We start from the raw sequence: 18,697 nt of genomic DNA on the forward strand, positions 1-18,697 counted from the left end.
GGTCGTCTTACAGAGAATAACCTGGTTGTGAAAAGTGATAAAATCACCTTGATGGTATCAGGTAAGTCAGATCATCACTTACTCACTGGCATTATGTTCATGATCATTTACAACATTAATATGATGGTTTAACTATGGGACTGTAGCCATAAAGAGATGAATGTAAGGATGGGAAATGGGACTTGATAATCAGCAGTGCTTCAGGGCAGAGGGGGTGGTATTGTGCGTGCGTGCGTGCGTGCGTGCGTGCGTGTTTTTAAAAAAAAACACTTGTCCTGAGATTGTATTTTTTTGTGAAATAAATAATATTTATTTCGTTTTTTTGAGGGCCCTCCTATGCACAGCTTTGTGGCTTTGTACCACGGAATATGATGATTTGATTGGCTGAGCACGGAATGTGATGATGGATGATGATAAGAGTGCCCCTCACTTCACGCTAGTGTGATTTTCTTTCTCTGTCATAAACCACACAGCTAAACCAACGTCTACACTGGTATCAGACAGAACCAGTGTACTGGTATCTGACAGTGTGACTCTCGCCTGTACTGTGGAAGACAGCACAGCTTCATGGAACATCTACTGGGACAGAAAGTCTATACCAGTGAAGGTGACCGATGGATCAACCTACACATTCAGGCCCACCAGTGTCTCAGAGAGTGGACAATACCGGTGTCGAGGAGGGAGAGGAGACCCACCATACTACACACAGTACAGCAACTCAATTTCTATCACTGTCTCTGGTGAGTTATAAACACTATTTCACAACTACACTACATCCCACTTTATTCCACAATGTGTTGCTGTAGATTCATAATACATTATTGATCCATGTGTTTGTGTAGAGAGACCTCCAGCTGTTCTGACCGTTCTGCCCAACCCAGCATTTACTGGAGAGACTGTTACGTTCACATGTGACATGAGAGAAGGAGAGCAGAGTGACTGGTCTTATACAATAGGCAAAGATAAAGCTTCCTTTTACAGCTACTCTGGTCAGAATCCTTTTGTATTAATTCAAACAACGTCATACAGCACAAGGGACAGTGGTGAATACCAGTGTACCGGTCGTCTTACAGAAAATAACCTGGTTGTGAAAAGTGATAAAATCACCTTGATGGTATCAGGGGTAACAAGACAACTCACCCCTAAAGCCACTTTTGGTGAGTTGTCCAGACAACTCACCCCTAAACGTGAAGACATCTCACCCCTGCTTTTTTAGGGGTGAGATGTCTTCACTTTCCGGGGTGAGATGTCTTCACTTTTGGCCACTTTCGGGGTGAGATGTCTTCACGTTTAGGGGTGAGTTGTCAGGACAACTCACCAAAAGTCTGACTGAATATGTAGCCTTTGAGCTATACTTTACTGAATATTTCACAAGAATATAACACAAGAGTCAAATGTACGGTCAAATGTAATGTAGTTTATTTAAATATAGAAACATTGTAAACAAAGTTCAAACAGCAGTTTGTACAAAAAATATAAAAAAAAGGTAAACATCAAAAGTTTAGAAAAACATCAGTTTGTACAAAAAAATATAGAAAAAAGTTAAGTATAGAAAAAATGTAAACTAAAAAATATAGTAAAAAGTTGTCATAAAAAAAAAAAAAACATCAGTTTGCTACAAAAACACTAAAAAGTTGTCATATCTACAAAAATAAAGAAAAAAGTTGTGCTGTGTGCAGTGCAGTGTGCAGTGTGCTGTCCCATTTTGGTCAAAAGTTGTGCACTAAAAAGTTGTCATATCTACAAAAAGAAAGAAAAAAGTTGTGCTGTGTGCAGTGCAGTGTGCTGTCCCATTTTGGTCAAAAGTTGTGCAGTGCAGTGTGCTCATCTCCACACTGGGGCATTCACTTCAGAAGCGAGAGTTAGCATGTCCATGATGGTCAGATCGTTCCTTTCCAAGTCATGCTTTGATTGATCATGCGTCCGTTGTGCGTCTAAGGTGACATTCACACCAGAAAGCTTTGCTGCGATTAAAACGAATCCTGCTGCGCATTGTCAGAAAGTGCACTTCGTTTGGCAGGTGTGAAGGCTCATTTGAATCCTAATGCGTATCAAAGAACCCGCAAAAACGGGGGTTTCACTTCGCTTCCAATCGCACTTGATTACGATTCGGTGGAGGTGTGAATGCAATCCGCAGTAAATAAAGGAAATGAAGCAAACAATGTGGCGGGTGAGGAGCTGAACACAGTTGGAGACGGAGAAGGCATATTTTACGCAGCGCAAAGATGTCCCGTTACCGTGGATAGACGTGGTCGAATGAGGATACTGAAGCCCTGATCGAAATTAAATTAGGACGAGTACATTAATCAATTGCTTAAGGAAACACATATACAAACACTGCAGTGTATTATAGCCTACACTACAGAATATTCTGTCTGTCTGTCTGTGCGTGCCGTAAACATGGAGTGCTGTCACTGTGTGGGGACTGGGGAGTAGGGACTTTCATCTCGATAAACTTGTAAACATTTTGCGCTGGTGTTATATCAGTGCGCTCAGCGCTGTTCCTTCCATGCCCAAAAGAACAGTGCGTGGCTGTGGCTGCGTGCGTATAGAGAGAGAGGGAGAGAGAGAGGGGGGGGGGGGGGGTGTTTCCAGTCCCAGACGGCACGACACATGCACGTTATGAGTATAATTTGAAATTTTGATCACCATAGATTTCACTGTGTAGGCTATAGTTTATGAATGGAACACATTGATAAAGGTCCCCCCTGCTGCGTTTCCAATAGCTGCGGATGACAGTGTGAAGGCAAACCGCAGCAAATTAAATATGCAAGAAGTCCCAATTCTCCTCCCATTCGCATCGAGTCTACCGAAGTATTAGGTGGGAATGTGACCTAATTAGCAACTTTGTACAGCCGTCAGACTCTGCCTTTGAAGCGCAAACATTATCCACAAACGACCCCCCCCCCCCTCCTCAATGCTGCATAGAGAGAGAGAGAGAGAGAGAGAGAGAGAGAGAGACGCTCTACTCCTTACAAGTGTTTCACCGGATTTTACTGTTAAATAAATAAATAATTAGCCGTGACTGCGCACGTCTGTAGGAACCGATAGTTAGATCCGAAATTGAATTATGCCTACTGTAATGGGTGCCACGGAAAGTACAGACAACTCACCCCGCAATGTCAGAAAGTGAAGACAGCTCACCCCGGAAAGTAAAGACATCTCACCGGGGTGAAAGGCAAAGCCATTTTATTAGTCACGTAATCAAATCAATACATTCAGTTAGAACATTTTGCAAATCCCCCCCACCCCTAATACATATTGACATCAATATTTTTGAAGCCATCAATCAATGGGCCATTTGCTTTTAATGAAAAGCATGTACACCCAGGTTGGTGTTTTTCTATATACTGTAGAAGAGTGATAAACACATCTTACAAAATGTCTTGTGTTGGGTGACATTGCGTGAAGACTATTAGTTGTGTGGCGGCGGCCCAATGTTCTGCATGACTCCTTTTGTTCTAAATAACACTATGAGGGGGGGCACGCTACTATGAAAGGCAAAGCCATTTTATTTCAACAAGTCAATTAAATGTGCTTTACACAGAACATCAAGCAATGGTGTTCCAAAACTATGGAATGCACTTCCCATTACAATCAGAACTGCAGCCTCACTCCCAATATTCCGCTATCCCCTTAGATAGCACTTTATGTAGACTTATAGATTGGTTGGATAGGGGCGGGCATATATGTTTACCCTAAAGGTGATCATCTCGTTTTTATTTGTACTTTATTATCACGGCCAGGGCACGCAACACATTGATTATTATTGTATCAAGGGTCGCGAGAGAGAGAGAGAGAGAGAGAGAGAGAGAGAGAGAGAGAGAGAGAGAGAGAGAGAGAGAGAGAGAGAGAGAGAGAGAGAGACATTCCCACTCCCCCCCCCCTCTCTCTCTAACATACACACACACACACACACACACACACACACACACACACACACACACACACACACACACACACACACACACACACACACACACACACACACACACACACACACTCTCACACACACACACACACACAGTTTAACGTAACAATTTATGTATGTCCACACACGGAAAGCATACAGGAACACAAACCGTGCTCAGGTATTCAGCCATGTATATTATCTTTTTAGTGATAGATAGCATTCCATTTAGCTATGTTTTTTGGTAGTCTCTTTCCAGTCGTCAGGTATAGCTTTCTTTTTGTTTTCTTATAATCTGGTTAAATCCAATGGGTTTACCGCCTGGCATATAGTCCCTGGACCAGCTGACATAGGTGGCATCCCTGTAGGTTTTCTCTATGATTGACCACCTTTATTTTAGGCGGTCCTGAAATGTAATCGCTCTCTTCATTATTTTGATGAGTGGGTATTAATGAGTGGGTATCGCCTGGACTCACCACTGACCAATCAGAGAACAACGGCGTCTCAGAAGCGCAAATAAAAGCAGAAGTTTGCGGCTGCAATAAGCATTCTATTCTCAACTTCTTTGGAAGAGAACAAGACAAGATACAATGGCAAGAACTAAGAAGCAGACCGCTCGTATGTCCACCGGCGGCAAAGCGCCCAGGAAACAGCTCGCCACCAAGGCAGCTCGTAAGAGCGCGCCGGCAACCGGTGGAGTGAAGAAACCTCACCGTTACCGTCCAGGTACAGTGGCTCTGAGGGAGATCCTGCTTATCCGCAAGCTGCTCTTCCAGCGCCTGGTGCGGGAGATGACCGGCCTGACCGGTGTGGTGGTCGTGGAGTCTCCTCTCTGCCCGCGTCTCCCCGTGGAACGTGTCTCCACAGAGCGGCCCGGTTCCATCCTGGACCGTGATGACAAACTGCACTGTTTCTCTCCAGAGAAACAGCTCTCCCCGCCCGACTCAAAGCGCGCCGTCGGGTGGTATGTTTGTCCAGAGGAGATGCCCGGCCCGGAGCGGATCGATTACCTGCTGAAAAAAATGGACGAGGACCGTGTTTCTCCATATACATTTTCGATATTGAATTAGTTTTATTCAAAGGTCTGTTAGTTTTTGGTTAAATCAAAACGTGAAAGCTCTGATAATAATCAGTCATCATAGGGTTAGGGTACATACAATGCAAAAAGAAGTAAACTGCCTGCTCCATCTTTATACCCACAAAAGGCTCTTTTAAGAGCCGACCACATTATTTTATAAGAGTATCCTCACTTTTTACGTCATGGTCACATGTTGGCACTGGAAGCTTATGGCTTTATATTAATACATTTTCGTATACATTTTTTTTGCCTTACGAGCAAAAATATGGACCCTTTCTAAAATATTCATTGCTAATATTATGTATTGCAAACATAATTTCTGCTGCTGACCTATCTATGATGCTCTCATTGCTCTGATCCAAAACAGTACAACACAATATTCAATGCATGGCATTACATTACATCAGATAATGAATACATGTCATCAGATTAATACATCAAAGTTACTCACGTAATCAAATCAATACATTCAGTTAGAACATTTTGCAAATCCCCCCCACCCCTAATAAATATTGACATCAATATTTGTGAAGCCATCAATCAATGGGCCATTTGCTTTTAATGAAAAGCACACCCAGGTTGGTGTTTTTCTATATACTGTAGAAGAGTGATAAACACATCTTACAAAATGTCTTGTGTTGGGTGACATTGCGTGAAGACTATTAGTTGTGTGGCCCAATGTTCTGCATGAGATGCAGCTTCTCATTTTAGGGGGGGTCCTTTTACACATACATAGGCCTACATCAATGCATACACGCACGCACGCACACACACACACACACACACACACACACACACACACACACACACACACACACACACACACACACACACACACACACACACACACACACACACACACACACACACACACACACACACACACACACTCATTTGTTCATATCACGCTGACCCATTCGTTTTGGGATATGTATCCCGGTGGTAATCATTAAAAAAATAAATTTCTTTAAGGTCCCATGAGTTATGTTTATTGGACTTTAGATAACCTTTGAACTCAGTACGGGGCATCAAATGGGAGATTGGACTACATTTTATTGCAGATTAACTCCTGGTGACTGGATTCAGGAGTTGTGCAGCTGTACAATGACAGCGTCCTCAACCCCCACGCGCTTTGAGAAGCCACTGATACTAGACATGTAGATTAGATTTAAACCAAAACTCTAGACTTGCTTGGTACAGAAGAGTCTCATTCCGCACCCATTCCAGGACGATGAAGTGTGAACAACTGCTGGTTTTGGTGTGAAGCATCTTGTTGAGTTCAATACAATGAAACAATGCCTCCCCTTTCTATGTATGTGATGTATTGCCATGCTTTTTGTAAATTTAATGTAAATCGCTCTGGATTAAGAGTGTCTGCTAAACGCATACATTGTAATTGTAATTGTAATGGAAATGTGTGAAATGGCACTAGGGAAGAAGTATGCCTATATATATTTGTATTTTATACAGAGTACAATGAGTACATTTGCTTTGCAGCATGGCACATAATGAAGTATCTTAGCCTGGCTAATAAGCCAGACTAATATCACACAACACTGGCAGGCTTTTCTTTTTTTGCCAACGGCTGATTCGGTCTGGTTTATTAACCAGGCTAGAAGTATCTAGGCCTACCTGAGAAGTGTCTCCATAATCAAATATACATACAGTTTATAGAAGATTTAAACACTCTTAGTTTTCTGATCACAGTGAGTTATTTGTCCAAATTAAAATTAACCAAGTTTTCCAACAGCTGGCATTCTGTCATTGGAAGTTGGGATCAACTCCACCATCATGCTTTCCTTGAACAGGAGTGTGTTTACTGCGTTCAGAAAACATTATATTTATAGCAAAACGGATGACATAACAAAATCATAGTTTATGGTATCACGTCACCAGGAATGTCTACTAAATTGATTGTGAGTATTGTTGTTATTAGAACATAGTTTACAATATTTTAGAAGAAAAATGACAAAGGCAACACTTTGATCTGACTCTAGACAGGTGATGTTTTGAGGTTATTACTAAAAAGGAGTGCACTGCTTTCATCTTAGATATACATTCATGATAGAAAGGCACATGTGTGTCAGCTCTTTGTCGCATTAAATAATATACACAGTAGTTTGTTATAACTTGTTTTAATCGAGGAGAAAACACAAGTGGCACAAGAGAGAAGAGGGCCTTTGTGTGTTGACTCTACATGGTTCTCATGTGGTGTTTAAGTCCAGCCCCTTCAGAGCGTTCAGCATCAGTCTGTGAGAGTTTACTTGAGAGAAGGAACAGCAATCTACTATCCGAGACAATAATGGCAGAAGTCGCACCAGCACCAGCTCCGTCACTGGCCAAGGCCGCCAAGAAGAAGGCACCACCCCGACCCAAGAACACCGGCCCCAGCGTCGCTGAGCTGGTCGTCAAGGCCGTGTCCGCCTCCAAGGAGCGGAGCGGTGTGTCCCTGGCTGCGGTCAAGAAGGCTCTGGCTGCCGGCGGCTACGATGTTGAGAAGAACAAGTCCCGCGTTAAGATCGCCGTCAAGAGCCTGGTCGCTAAAGGCACCCTGGTCCAGCTCAAAGGCACCGGGGCTTCTGGCTCTTTCAAGATGAACAAGGCAGAAGCGGTGAAGGTAACATAGACATAGGCCTTGATGTAGACATAGGCCTACATCAATGCATACACGCACGCACACACACACACACACACACACACACACACACACACACACACACACACACACACACACACACACACACACACACACACACACACACACACACACACACACACTCATTTGTTCATATCACGCTGACCCATTCGTTTTGGGATATGTATCCCGGTGGTAATCATTAAAAAAATAAATTTCTTTAAGGTCCCATGAGTGATGTTTATTGGACTTTAGATAACCTTTGAACTCAGTACGGGGCATCAAATGGGAGATTGGACTACATTTTATTGCAGATTAACTCCTGGTGACTGGATTCAGGAGTTGTGCAGCTGTACAATGACAGCGTCCTCAACCCCCACGCGCTTTGAGAAGCCACTGATACTAGACATGTAGATTAGATTTAAACCAAAACTCTAGACTTGCTTGGTACAGAAGAGTCTCATTCCGCACCCATTCCAGGACGATGAAGTGTGAACAACTGCTGGTTTTGGTGTGAAGCATCTTGTTGAGTTCAATACAATGAAACAATGCCTCCCCTTTCTATGTATGTGATGTATTGCCATGCTTTTTGTAAATTTAATGTAAATCGCTCTGGATTAAGAGTGTCTGCTAAACGCATACATTGTAATTGTAATTGTAATGGAAATGTGTGAAATGGCACTAGGGAAGAAGTATGCCTATATATATTTGTATTTTATACAGAGTACAATGAGTACATTTGCTTTGCAGCATGGCACATAATGAAGTATCTTAGCCTGGCTAATAAGCCAGACTAATATCACACAACACTGGCAGGCTTTTCTTTTTTTGCCAACGGCTGATTCGGTCTGGTTTATTAACCAGGCTAGAAGTATCTAGGCCTACCTGAGAAGTGTCTCCATAATCAAATATACATACAGTTTATAGAAGATTTAAACACTCTTAGTTTTCTGATCACAGTGAGTTATTTGTCCAAATTAAAATTAACCAAGTTTTCCAACAGCTGGCATTCTGTCATTGGAAGTTGGGATCAACTCCACCATCATGCTTTCCTTGAACAGGAGTGTGTTTACTGCGTTCAGAAAACATTATATTTATAGCAAAACGGATGACATAACAAAATCATAGTTTATGGTATCACGTCACCAGGAATGTCTACTAAATTGATTGTGAGTATTGTTGTTATTAGAACATAGTTTACAATATTTTAGAAGAAAAATGACAAAGGCAACACTTTGATCTGACTCTAGACAGGTGATGTTTTGAGGTTATTACTAAAAAGGAGTGCACTGCTTTCATCTTAGATATACATTCATGATAGAAAGGCACATGTGTGTCAGCTCTTTGTCGCATTAAATAATATACACAGTAGTTTGTTATAACTTGTTTTAATCGAGGAGAAAACACAAGTGGCACAAGAGAGAAGAGGGCCTTTGTGTGTTGACTCTACATGGTTCTCATGTGGTGTTTAAGTCCAGCCCCTTCAGAGCGTTCAGCATCAGTCTGTGAGAGTTTACTTGAGAGAAGGAACAGCAATCTACTATCCGAGACAATAATGGCAGAAGTCGCACCAGCACCAGCTCCGTCACTGGCCAAGGCCGCCAAGAAGAAGGCACCACCCCGACCCAAGAACACCGGCCCCAGCGTCGCTGAGCTGGTCGTCAAGGCCGTGTCCGCCTCCAAGGAGCGGAGCGGTGTGTCCCTGGCTGCGGTCAAGAAGGCTCTGGCTGCCGGCGGCTACGATGTTGAGAAGAACAAGTCCCGCGTTAAGATCGCCGTCAAGAGCCTGGTCGCTAAAGGCACCCTGGTCCAGCTCAAAGGCACCGGGGCTTCTGGCTCTTTCAAGATGAACAAGGCAGAAGCGGTGAAGGTAAAGAAACCTATTGCTAAGAAAGCAGTTAAAGCAAAGAAGCCTGCTTCAGTCAAGAAACCCGCAGCAGCTAAGAAGCCCAAGAAGGTGGCAGCAAAGAAGCCCGCAGCCGCCAAGAAATCACCCAAGAAAGCCAAGAAGCCTGCCGCCAAGAAAGTAGCAGCTAAAAGCCCGAAGAAGGCCGCCAAGAGCCCCAAGAAAGTGGCTAAGAAGCCCGCAGCAGCGGGCTTCTTAGCCAGGCTAAGATACTTCATTATGTGCCATGCTGCAAAGCAAATGTACAGAGCGAGCGATTTACATTAAATTTACAAAAAGCATGGCAATACATCACATACATAGAAAGTAGTAAATGCGTAAGCTAAGAACGTAACAGTGGAATGGACGAGGACCGTGTTTCTCCATATACATTTTCGATATTGTTTTAGTTTTATTCAAAGGTCTGTTCGTTTTTGGTTAAATCAAAACGTGAAAGCTCTGATAATAATCAGTCATCATAGGGTTAGGGTACATACAATGCAATTCGAATCTAGTGTTGTCTACATAACACGATATAAGTCCAAGCTCCAGCCAAGAAGGTTGCCAAACCCAAGGCAGCAAAGAAGGCCGCTCCCAAAAAGAAGTAAACTGCCTGCTCCATCTTTATACCCACAAAAGGCTCTTTTAAGAGCCGACCACATTATTTTATAAGAGTATACTATCCTCACTTTTTACGTCATGGTCACATGTTGGCACTGGAAGCTTATGGCTTTATATTAATACATTTTCGTATACATTTTTTTTGCCTTATGACTCCTTTTGTTCTAAATAACACTAGGGGGCACGCTATGAAAGGCAAAGCCATTTTATTAGTCACGTAATCAAATCAATACATTCAGTTAGAACATTTTGCAAATCCCCCCCACCCCTAATACATATTGACATCAATATTTTTGAAGCCATCAATCAATGGGCCATTTGCTTTTAATGAAAAGCATGTACACCCAGGTTGGTGTTTTTCTATATACTGTAGAAGAGTGATAAACACATCTTACAAAATGTCTTGTGTTGGGTGACATTGCGTGAAGACTATTAGTTGTGTGGCCCAATGTTCTGCATGACTCCTTTTGTTCTAAATAACACTATGAGGGGGGGCACGCTACTATGAAAGGCAAAGCCATTTTATTTCAACAAGTCAATTAAATGTGCTTTACACAGAACATCAAGCAATGGTGTTCCAAAACTATGGAATGCACTTCCCATTACAATCAGAACTGCAGCCTCACTCCCAATATTCCGCTATAGTCTGAAAACCCACCTTTTCAGACTCCATCATGGCCCGTAGCACTTACACTACCCCCTTAGATAGCACTTTATGTAGACTTATAGATTGGTTGGATAGGGGCGGGCATATATGGGCGGGCATATATGTTTACCCTAAAGGTGATCATCTCACACACACACACACACACACACACACACACACACACACACACACACACACACACACACACACACACACACACACACACACACACACACACACACACACACACACACACACACACACACACACACACTCACACACACACACACGCACACACAGTTTAACGTAACAATTTATGTATGTCCACACACGGAAAGCATACAGGAACACAAACCGTGCTCAGGTATTCAGCCATGTATATTATCTTTTTAGTGATAGATAGCATTCCATTTAGCTATGTTTTTTGGTAGTCTCTTTCCAGTCGTCAGGTATAGCTTTCTTTTTGTTTTCTTATAATCTGGTTAAATCCAATGGGTTTACCGCCTGGCATATAGTCCCTGGACCAGCTGACATAGGGGGCATCCCTGTAGGTTTTCTCTATGATTGACCACCTTTATTTTAGGCGGTCCTGAAATGTAATCGCTCTCTTCATTATTTTGATGAGTGGGTATTAATGAGTGGGTATCGCCTGGACTCACCACTGACCAATCAGAGAACAACGGCGTCTCAGAAGCGCAAATAAAAGCAGAAGTTTGCGGCTGCAATAAGCATTCTATTCTCAACTTCTTTGGAAGAGAACAAGACAAGATACAATGGCAAGAACTAAGAAGCAGACCGCTCGTATGTCCACCGGCGGCAAAGCGCCCAGGAAACAGCTCGCCACCAAGGCAGCTCGTAAGAGCGCGCCGGCAACCGGTGGAGTGAAGAAACCTCACCGTTACCGTCCAGGTACAGTGGCTCTGAGGGAGATCCTGCTTATCCGCAAGCTGCTCTTCCAGCGCCTGGTGCGGGAGATGACCGGCCTGACCGGTGTGGTGGTCGTGGAGTCTCCTCTCTGCCCGCGTCTCCCCGTGGAACGTGTCTCCACAGAGCGGCCCGGTTCCATCCTGGACCGTGATGACAAACTGCACTGTTTCTCTCCAGAGAAACAGCTCTCCCCGCCCGACTCAAAGCGCGCCGTCGGGTGGTATGTTTGTCCAGAGGAGATGCCCGGCCCGGAGCGGATCGATTACCTGCTGAAAAAAATGGACGAGGACCGTGTTTCTCCATATACATTTTCGATATTGAATTAGTTTTATTCAAAGGTCTGTTAGTTTTTGGTTAAATCAAAACGTGAAAGCTCTGATAATAATCAGTCATCATAGGGTTAGGGTACATACAATGCAAAAAGAAGTAAACTGCCTGCTCCATCTTTATACCCACAAAAGGCTCTTTTAAGAGCCGACCACATTATTTTATAAGAGTATCCTCACTTTTTACGTCATGGTCACATGTTGGCACTGGAAGCTTATGGCTTTATATTAATACATTTTCGTATAAATTTTTTTTGCCTTACGAGCAAAAATATGGACCCTTTCTAAAATATTCATTGCTAATATTATGTATTGCAAACATAATTTCTGCTGCTGACCTATCTATGATGCTCTCATTGCTCTGATCCAAAACAGTACAACACAATATTCAATGCATGGCATTACATTACATCAGATAATGAATACATGTCATCAGATTAATACATCAAAGTTACTCACGTAATCAAATCAATACATTCAGTTAGAACATTTTGCAAATCCCCCCCACCCCTAATAAATATTGACATCAATATTTGTGAAGCCATCAATCAATGGGCCATTTGCTTTTAATGAAAAGCACACCCAGGTTGGTGTTTTTCTATATACTGTAGAAGAGTGATAAACACATCTTACAAAATGTCTTGTGTTGGGTGACATTGCGTGAAGACTATTAGTTGTGTGGCCCAATGTTCTGCATGAGATGCAGCTTCTCATTTTAGGGGGGGTCCTTTTACACATACATAGGCCTACATCAATGCATACACGCACGCACGCACACACACACACACACACACACACACACACACACACACACACACACACACACACACACACACACACACACACACACACACACACACACACACACACACACACACACACACACACTCATTTGTTCATATCACGCTGACCCATTCGTTTTGGGATATGTATCCCGGTGGTAATCATTAAAAAATTAAATTTCTTTAAGGTCCCATGAGTTATGTTTATTGGACTTTAGATAACCTTTGAACTCAGTACGGGGCATCAAATGGGAGATTGGACTACATTTTATTGCAGATTAACTCCTGGTGACTGGATTCAGGAGTTGTGCAGCTGTACAATGACAGCGTCCTCAACCCCCACGCGCTTTGAGAAGCCACTGATACTAGACATGTAGATTAGATTTAAACCAAAACTCTAGACTTGCTTGGTACAGAAGAGTCTCATTCCGCACCCATTCCAGGACGATGAAGTGTGAACAACTGCTGGTTTTGGTGTGAAGCATCTTGTTGAGTTCAATACAATGAAACAATGCCTCCCCTTTCTATGTATGTGATGTATTGCCATGCTTTTTGTAAATTTAATGTAAATCGCTCTGGATTAAGAGTGTCTGCTAAACGCATACATTGTAATTGTAATTGTAATGGAAATGTGTGAAATGGCACTAGGGAAGAAGTATGCCTATATATATTTGTATTTTATACAGAGTACAATGAGTACATTTGCTTTGCAGCATGGCACATAATGAAGTATCTTAGCCTGGCTAATAAGCCAGACTAATATCACACAACACTGGCAGGCTTTTCTTTTTTTGCCAACGGCTGATTCGGTCTGGTTTATTAACCAGGCTAGAAGTATCTAGGCCTACCTGAGAAGTGTCTCCATAATCAAATATACATACAGTTTATAGAAGATTTAAACACTCTTAGTTTTCTGATCACAGTGAGTTATTTGTCCAAATTAAAATTAACCAAGTTTTCCAACAGCTGGCATTCTGTCATTGGAAGTTGGGATCAACTCCACCATCATGCTTTCCTTGAACAGGAGTGTGTTTACTGCGTTCAGAAAACATTATATTTATAGCAAAACGGATGACATAACAAAATCATAGTTTATGGTATCACGTCACCAGGAATGTCTACTAAATTGATTGTGAGTATTGTTGTTATTAGAACATAGTTTACAATATTTTAGAAGAAAAATGACAAAGGCAACACTTTGATCTGACTCTAGACAGGTGATGTTTTGAGGTTATTACTAAAAAGGAGTGCACTGCTTTCATCTTAGATATACATTCATGATAGAAAGGCACATGTGTGTCAGCTCTTTGTCGCATTAAATAATATACACAGTAGTTTGTTATAACTTGTTTTAATCGAGGAGAAAACACAAGTGGCACAAGAGAGAAGAGGGCCTTTGTGTGTTGACTCTACATGGTTCTCATGTGGTGTTTAAGTCCAGCCCCTTCAGAGCGTTCAGCATCAGTCTGTGAGAGTTTACTTGAGAGAAGGAACAGCAATCTACTATCCGAGACAATAATGGCAGAAGTCGCACCAGCACCAGCTCCGTCACTGGCCAAGGCCGCCAAGAAGAAGGCACCACCCCGACCCAAGAACACCGGCCCCAGCGTCGCTGAGCTGGTCGTCAAGGCCGTGTCCGCCTCCAAGGAGCGGAGCGGTGTGTCCCTGGCTGCGGTCAAGAAGGCTCTGGCTGCCGGCGGCTACGATGTTGAGAAGAACAAGTCCCGCGTTAAGATCGCCGTCAAGAGCCTGGTCGCTAAAGGCACCCTGGTCCAGCTCAAAGGCACCGGGGCTTCTGGCTCTTTCAAGATGAACAAGGCAGAAGCGGTGAAGGTAAAGAAACCTATTGCTAAGAAAGCAGTTAAAGCAAAGAAGCCTGCTTCAGTCAAGAAACCCGCAGCAGCTAAGAAGCCCAAGAAGGTGGCAGCAAAGAAGCCCGCAGCCGCCAAGAAATCACCCAAGAAAGCCAAGAAGCCTGCCGCCAAGAAAGTAGCAGCTAAAAGCCCGAAGAAGGCCGCCAAGAGCCCCAAGAAAGTGGCTAAGAAGCCCGCAGCAGCGGGCTTCTTAGCCAGGCTAAGATACTTCATTATGTGCCATGCTGCAAAGCAAATGTACAGAGCGAGCGATTTACATTAAATTTACAAAAAGCATGGCAATACATCACATACATAGAAAGTAGTAAATGCGTAAGCTAAGAACGTAACAGTGGAATGGACGAGGACCGTGTTTCTCCATATACATTTTCGATATTGTTTTAGTTTTATTCAAAGGTCTGTTCGTTTTTGGTTAAATCAAAACGTGAAAGCTCTGATAATAATCAGTCATCATAGGGTTAGGGTACATACAATGCAATTCGAATCTAGTGTTGTCTACATAACACGATATAAGTCCAAGCTCCAGCCAAGAAGGTTGCCAAACCCAAGGCAGCAAAGAAGGCCGCTCCCAAAAAGAAGTAAACTGCCTGCTCCATCTTTATACCCACAAAAGGCTCTTTTAAGAGCCGACCACATTATTTTATAAGAGTATACTATCCTCACTTTTTACGTCATGGTCACATGTTGGCACTGGAAGCTTATGGCTTTATATTAATACATTTTCGTATACATTTTTTTTGCCTTATGACTCCTTTTGTTCTAAATAACACTAGGGGGCACGCTATGAAAGGCAAAGCCATTTTATTAGTCACGTAATCAAATCAATACATTCAGTTAGAACATTTTGCAAATCCCCCCCACCCCTAATACATATTGACATCAATATTTTTGAAGCCATCAATCAATGGGCCATTTGCTTTTAATGAAAAGCATGTACACCCAGGTTGGTGTTTTTCTATATACTGTAGAAGAGTGATAAACACATCTTACAAAATGTCTTGTGTTGGGTGACATTGCGTGAAGACTATTAGTTGTGTGGCCCAATGTTCTGCATGACTCCTTTTGTTCTAAATAACACTATGAGGGGGGGCACGCTACTATGAAAGGCAAAGCCATTTTATTTCAACAAGTCAATTAAATGTGCTTTACACAGAACATCAAGCAATGGTGTTCCAAAACTATGGAATGCACTTCCCATTACAATCAGAACTGCAGCCTCACTCCCAATATTCCGCTATAGTCTGAAAACCCACCTTTTCAGACTCCATCATGGCCCGTAGCACTTACACTACCCCCTTAGATAGCACTTTATGTAGACTTATAGATTGGTTGGATAGGGGCGGGCATATATGTTTACCCTAAAGGTGATCATCTCGTTTTTATTTGTACTTTATTATCACGGCCAGGGCACGCAACACATTGATTATTATTGTATCAAGGGTCGCGAGAGAGAGAGAGAGAGAGAGAGAGAGAGAGAGAGAGAGAGAGACATTCCCACTCCCCCCCCTCTCTCTCTAACACACACACACACACACACACACACACACACACACACACACACACACACACACACACACACACACACACACACACACACACACACACACACGCACACACAGTTTAACGTAACAATTTATGTATGTCCACACACGGAAAGCATACAGGAACACAAACCGTGCTCAGGTATTCAGCCATGTATATTATCTTTTTAGTGATAGATAGCATTCCATTTAGCTATGTTTTTTGGTAGTCTCTTTCCAGTCGTCAGGTATAGCTTTCTTTTTGTTTTCTTATAATCTGGTTAAATCCAATGGGTTTACCGCCTGGCATATAGTCCCTGGACCAGCTGACATAGGGGGCATCCCTGTAGGTTTTCTCTATGATTGACCACCTTTATTTTAGGCGGTCCTGAAATGTAATCGCTCTCTTCATTATTTTGATGAGTGGGTATTAATGAGTGGGTATCGCCTGGACTCACCACTGACCAATCAGAGAACAACGGCGTCTCAGAAGCGCAAATAAAAGCAGAAGTTTGCGGCTGCAATAAGCATTCTATTCTCAACTTCTTTGGAAGAGAACAAGACAAGATACAATGGCAAGAACTAAGAAGCAGACCGCTCGTATGTCCACCGGCGGCAAAGCGCCCAGGAAACTGCTCGCCACCAAGGCAGCTCGTAAGAGCGCGCCGGCAACCGGTGGAGTGAAGAAACCTCACCGTTACCGTCCAGGTACAGTGGCTCTGAGGGAGATCCTGCTTATCCGCAAGCTGCTCTTCCAGCGCCTGGTGCGGGAGATGACCGGCCTGACCGGTGTGGTGGTCGTGGAGTCTCCTCTCTGCCCGCGTCTCCCCGTGGAACGTGTCTCCACAGAGCGGCCCGGTTCCATCCTGGACCGTGATGACAAACTGAACTGTTTCTCTCCAGAGAAACAGCTCTCCCCGCCCGACTCAAAGCGCGCCGTCGGGTGGTATGTTTGTCCAGAGGAGATGCCCGGCCCGGAGCGGATCGATTACCTGCTGAAAAAAATGGACGAGGACCGTGTTTCTCCATATACATTTTCGATATTGAATTAGTTTTATTCAAAGGTCTGTTAGTTTTTGGTTAAATCAAAACGTGAAAGCTCTGATAATAATCAGTCATCATAGGGTTAGGGTACATACAATGCAAAAAGAAGTAAACTGCCTGCTCCATCTTTATACCCACAAAAGGCTCTTTTAAGAGCCGACCACATTATTTTATAAGAGTATCCTCACTTTTTACGTCATGGTCACATGTTGGCACTGGAAGCTTATGGCTTTATATTAATACATTTTCGTATACATTTTTTTTGCCTTACGAGCAAAAATATGGACCCTTTCTAAAATATTCATTGCTAATATTATGTATTGCAAACATAATTTCTGCTGCTGACCTATCTATGATGCTCTCATTGCTCTGATCCAAAACAGTACAACACAATATTCAATGCATGGCATTACATTACATCAGATAATGAATACATGTCATCAGATTAATACATCAAAGTTACTCACGTAATCAAATCAATACATTCAGTTAGAACATTTTGCAAATCCCCCCCACCCCTAATAAATATTGACATCAATATTTGTGAAGCCATCAATCAATGGGCCATTTGCTTTTAATGAAAAGCACACCCAGGTTGGTGTTTTTCTATATACTGTAGAAGAGTGATAAACACATCTTACAAAATGTCTTGTGTTGGGTGACATTGCGTGAAGACTATTAGTTGTGTGGCCCAATGTTCTGCATGAGATGCAGCTTCTCATTTTAGGGGGGGTCCTTTTACACATACATAGGCCTACATCAATGCATACACGCACGCACGCACGCACACACACACACACACACACACACACACACACACACACACACACACACACACACACACACACACACACACACACACACACACACACACACACACACACACACACACACACACACACTCATTTGTTCATATCACGCTGACCCATTCGTTTTGGGATATGTATCCCGGTGGTAATCATTAAAAAATTAAATTTCTTTAAGGTCCATGAGTTATGTTTATTGGACTTTAGATAACCTTTGAACTCAGTACGGGGCATCAAATGGGAGATTGGACTACATTTTATTGCAGATTAACTCCTGGTGACTGGATTCAGGAGTTGTGCAGCTGTACAATGACAGCGTCCTCAACCCCCACGCGCTTTGAGAAGCCACTGATACTAGACATGTAGATTAGATTTAAACCAAAACTCTAGACTTGCTTGGTACAGAAGAGTCTCATTCCGCACCCATTCCAGGACGATGAAGTGTGAACAACTGCTGGTTTTGGTGTGAAGCATCTTGTTGAGTTCAATACAATGAAACAATGCCTCCCCTTTCTATGTATGTGATGTATTGCCATGCTTTTTGTAAATGTAATGTAAATCGCTCTGGATTAAGAGTGTCTGCTAAACGCATACATTGTAATTGTAATTGTAATGGAAATGTGTGAAATGGCACTAGGGAAGA

At 42.8% G+C, this 18,697-nt stretch overlaps 1 protein-coding gene across 1 annotated transcript; it reads left to right on the top strand.

Annotated features, from left to right (window-relative positions):
- Positions 1 to 7,290: 7,290 nt before the first annotated feature.
- On the top strand, positions 7,291 to 18,395 carry LOC306933611 (uncharacterized protein; the record flags this gene model as incomplete). Its single annotated transcript, XM_079515925.1, has 4 exons — positions 7,291 to 7,584; positions 9,179 to 9,719; positions 14,696 to 14,877; positions 18,357 to 18,395. The coding sequence occupies 4 exons, from the start codon at positions 7,291 to 7,293 to the stop codon at positions 18,393 to 18,395; spliced, it is 1,056 nt and encodes a 351-aa protein (XP_079372051.1).
- Between the last annotated feature and the right edge of the window lie 302 nt (positions 18,396 to 18,697).

This window comes from Electrona antarctica, assembly GCF_951216825.1.
Source record: "Electrona antarctica genome assembly, chromosome: 2".
Lineage (NCBI taxonomy): Eukaryota > Metazoa > Chordata > Actinopteri > Myctophiformes > Myctophidae > Electrona > Electrona antarctica.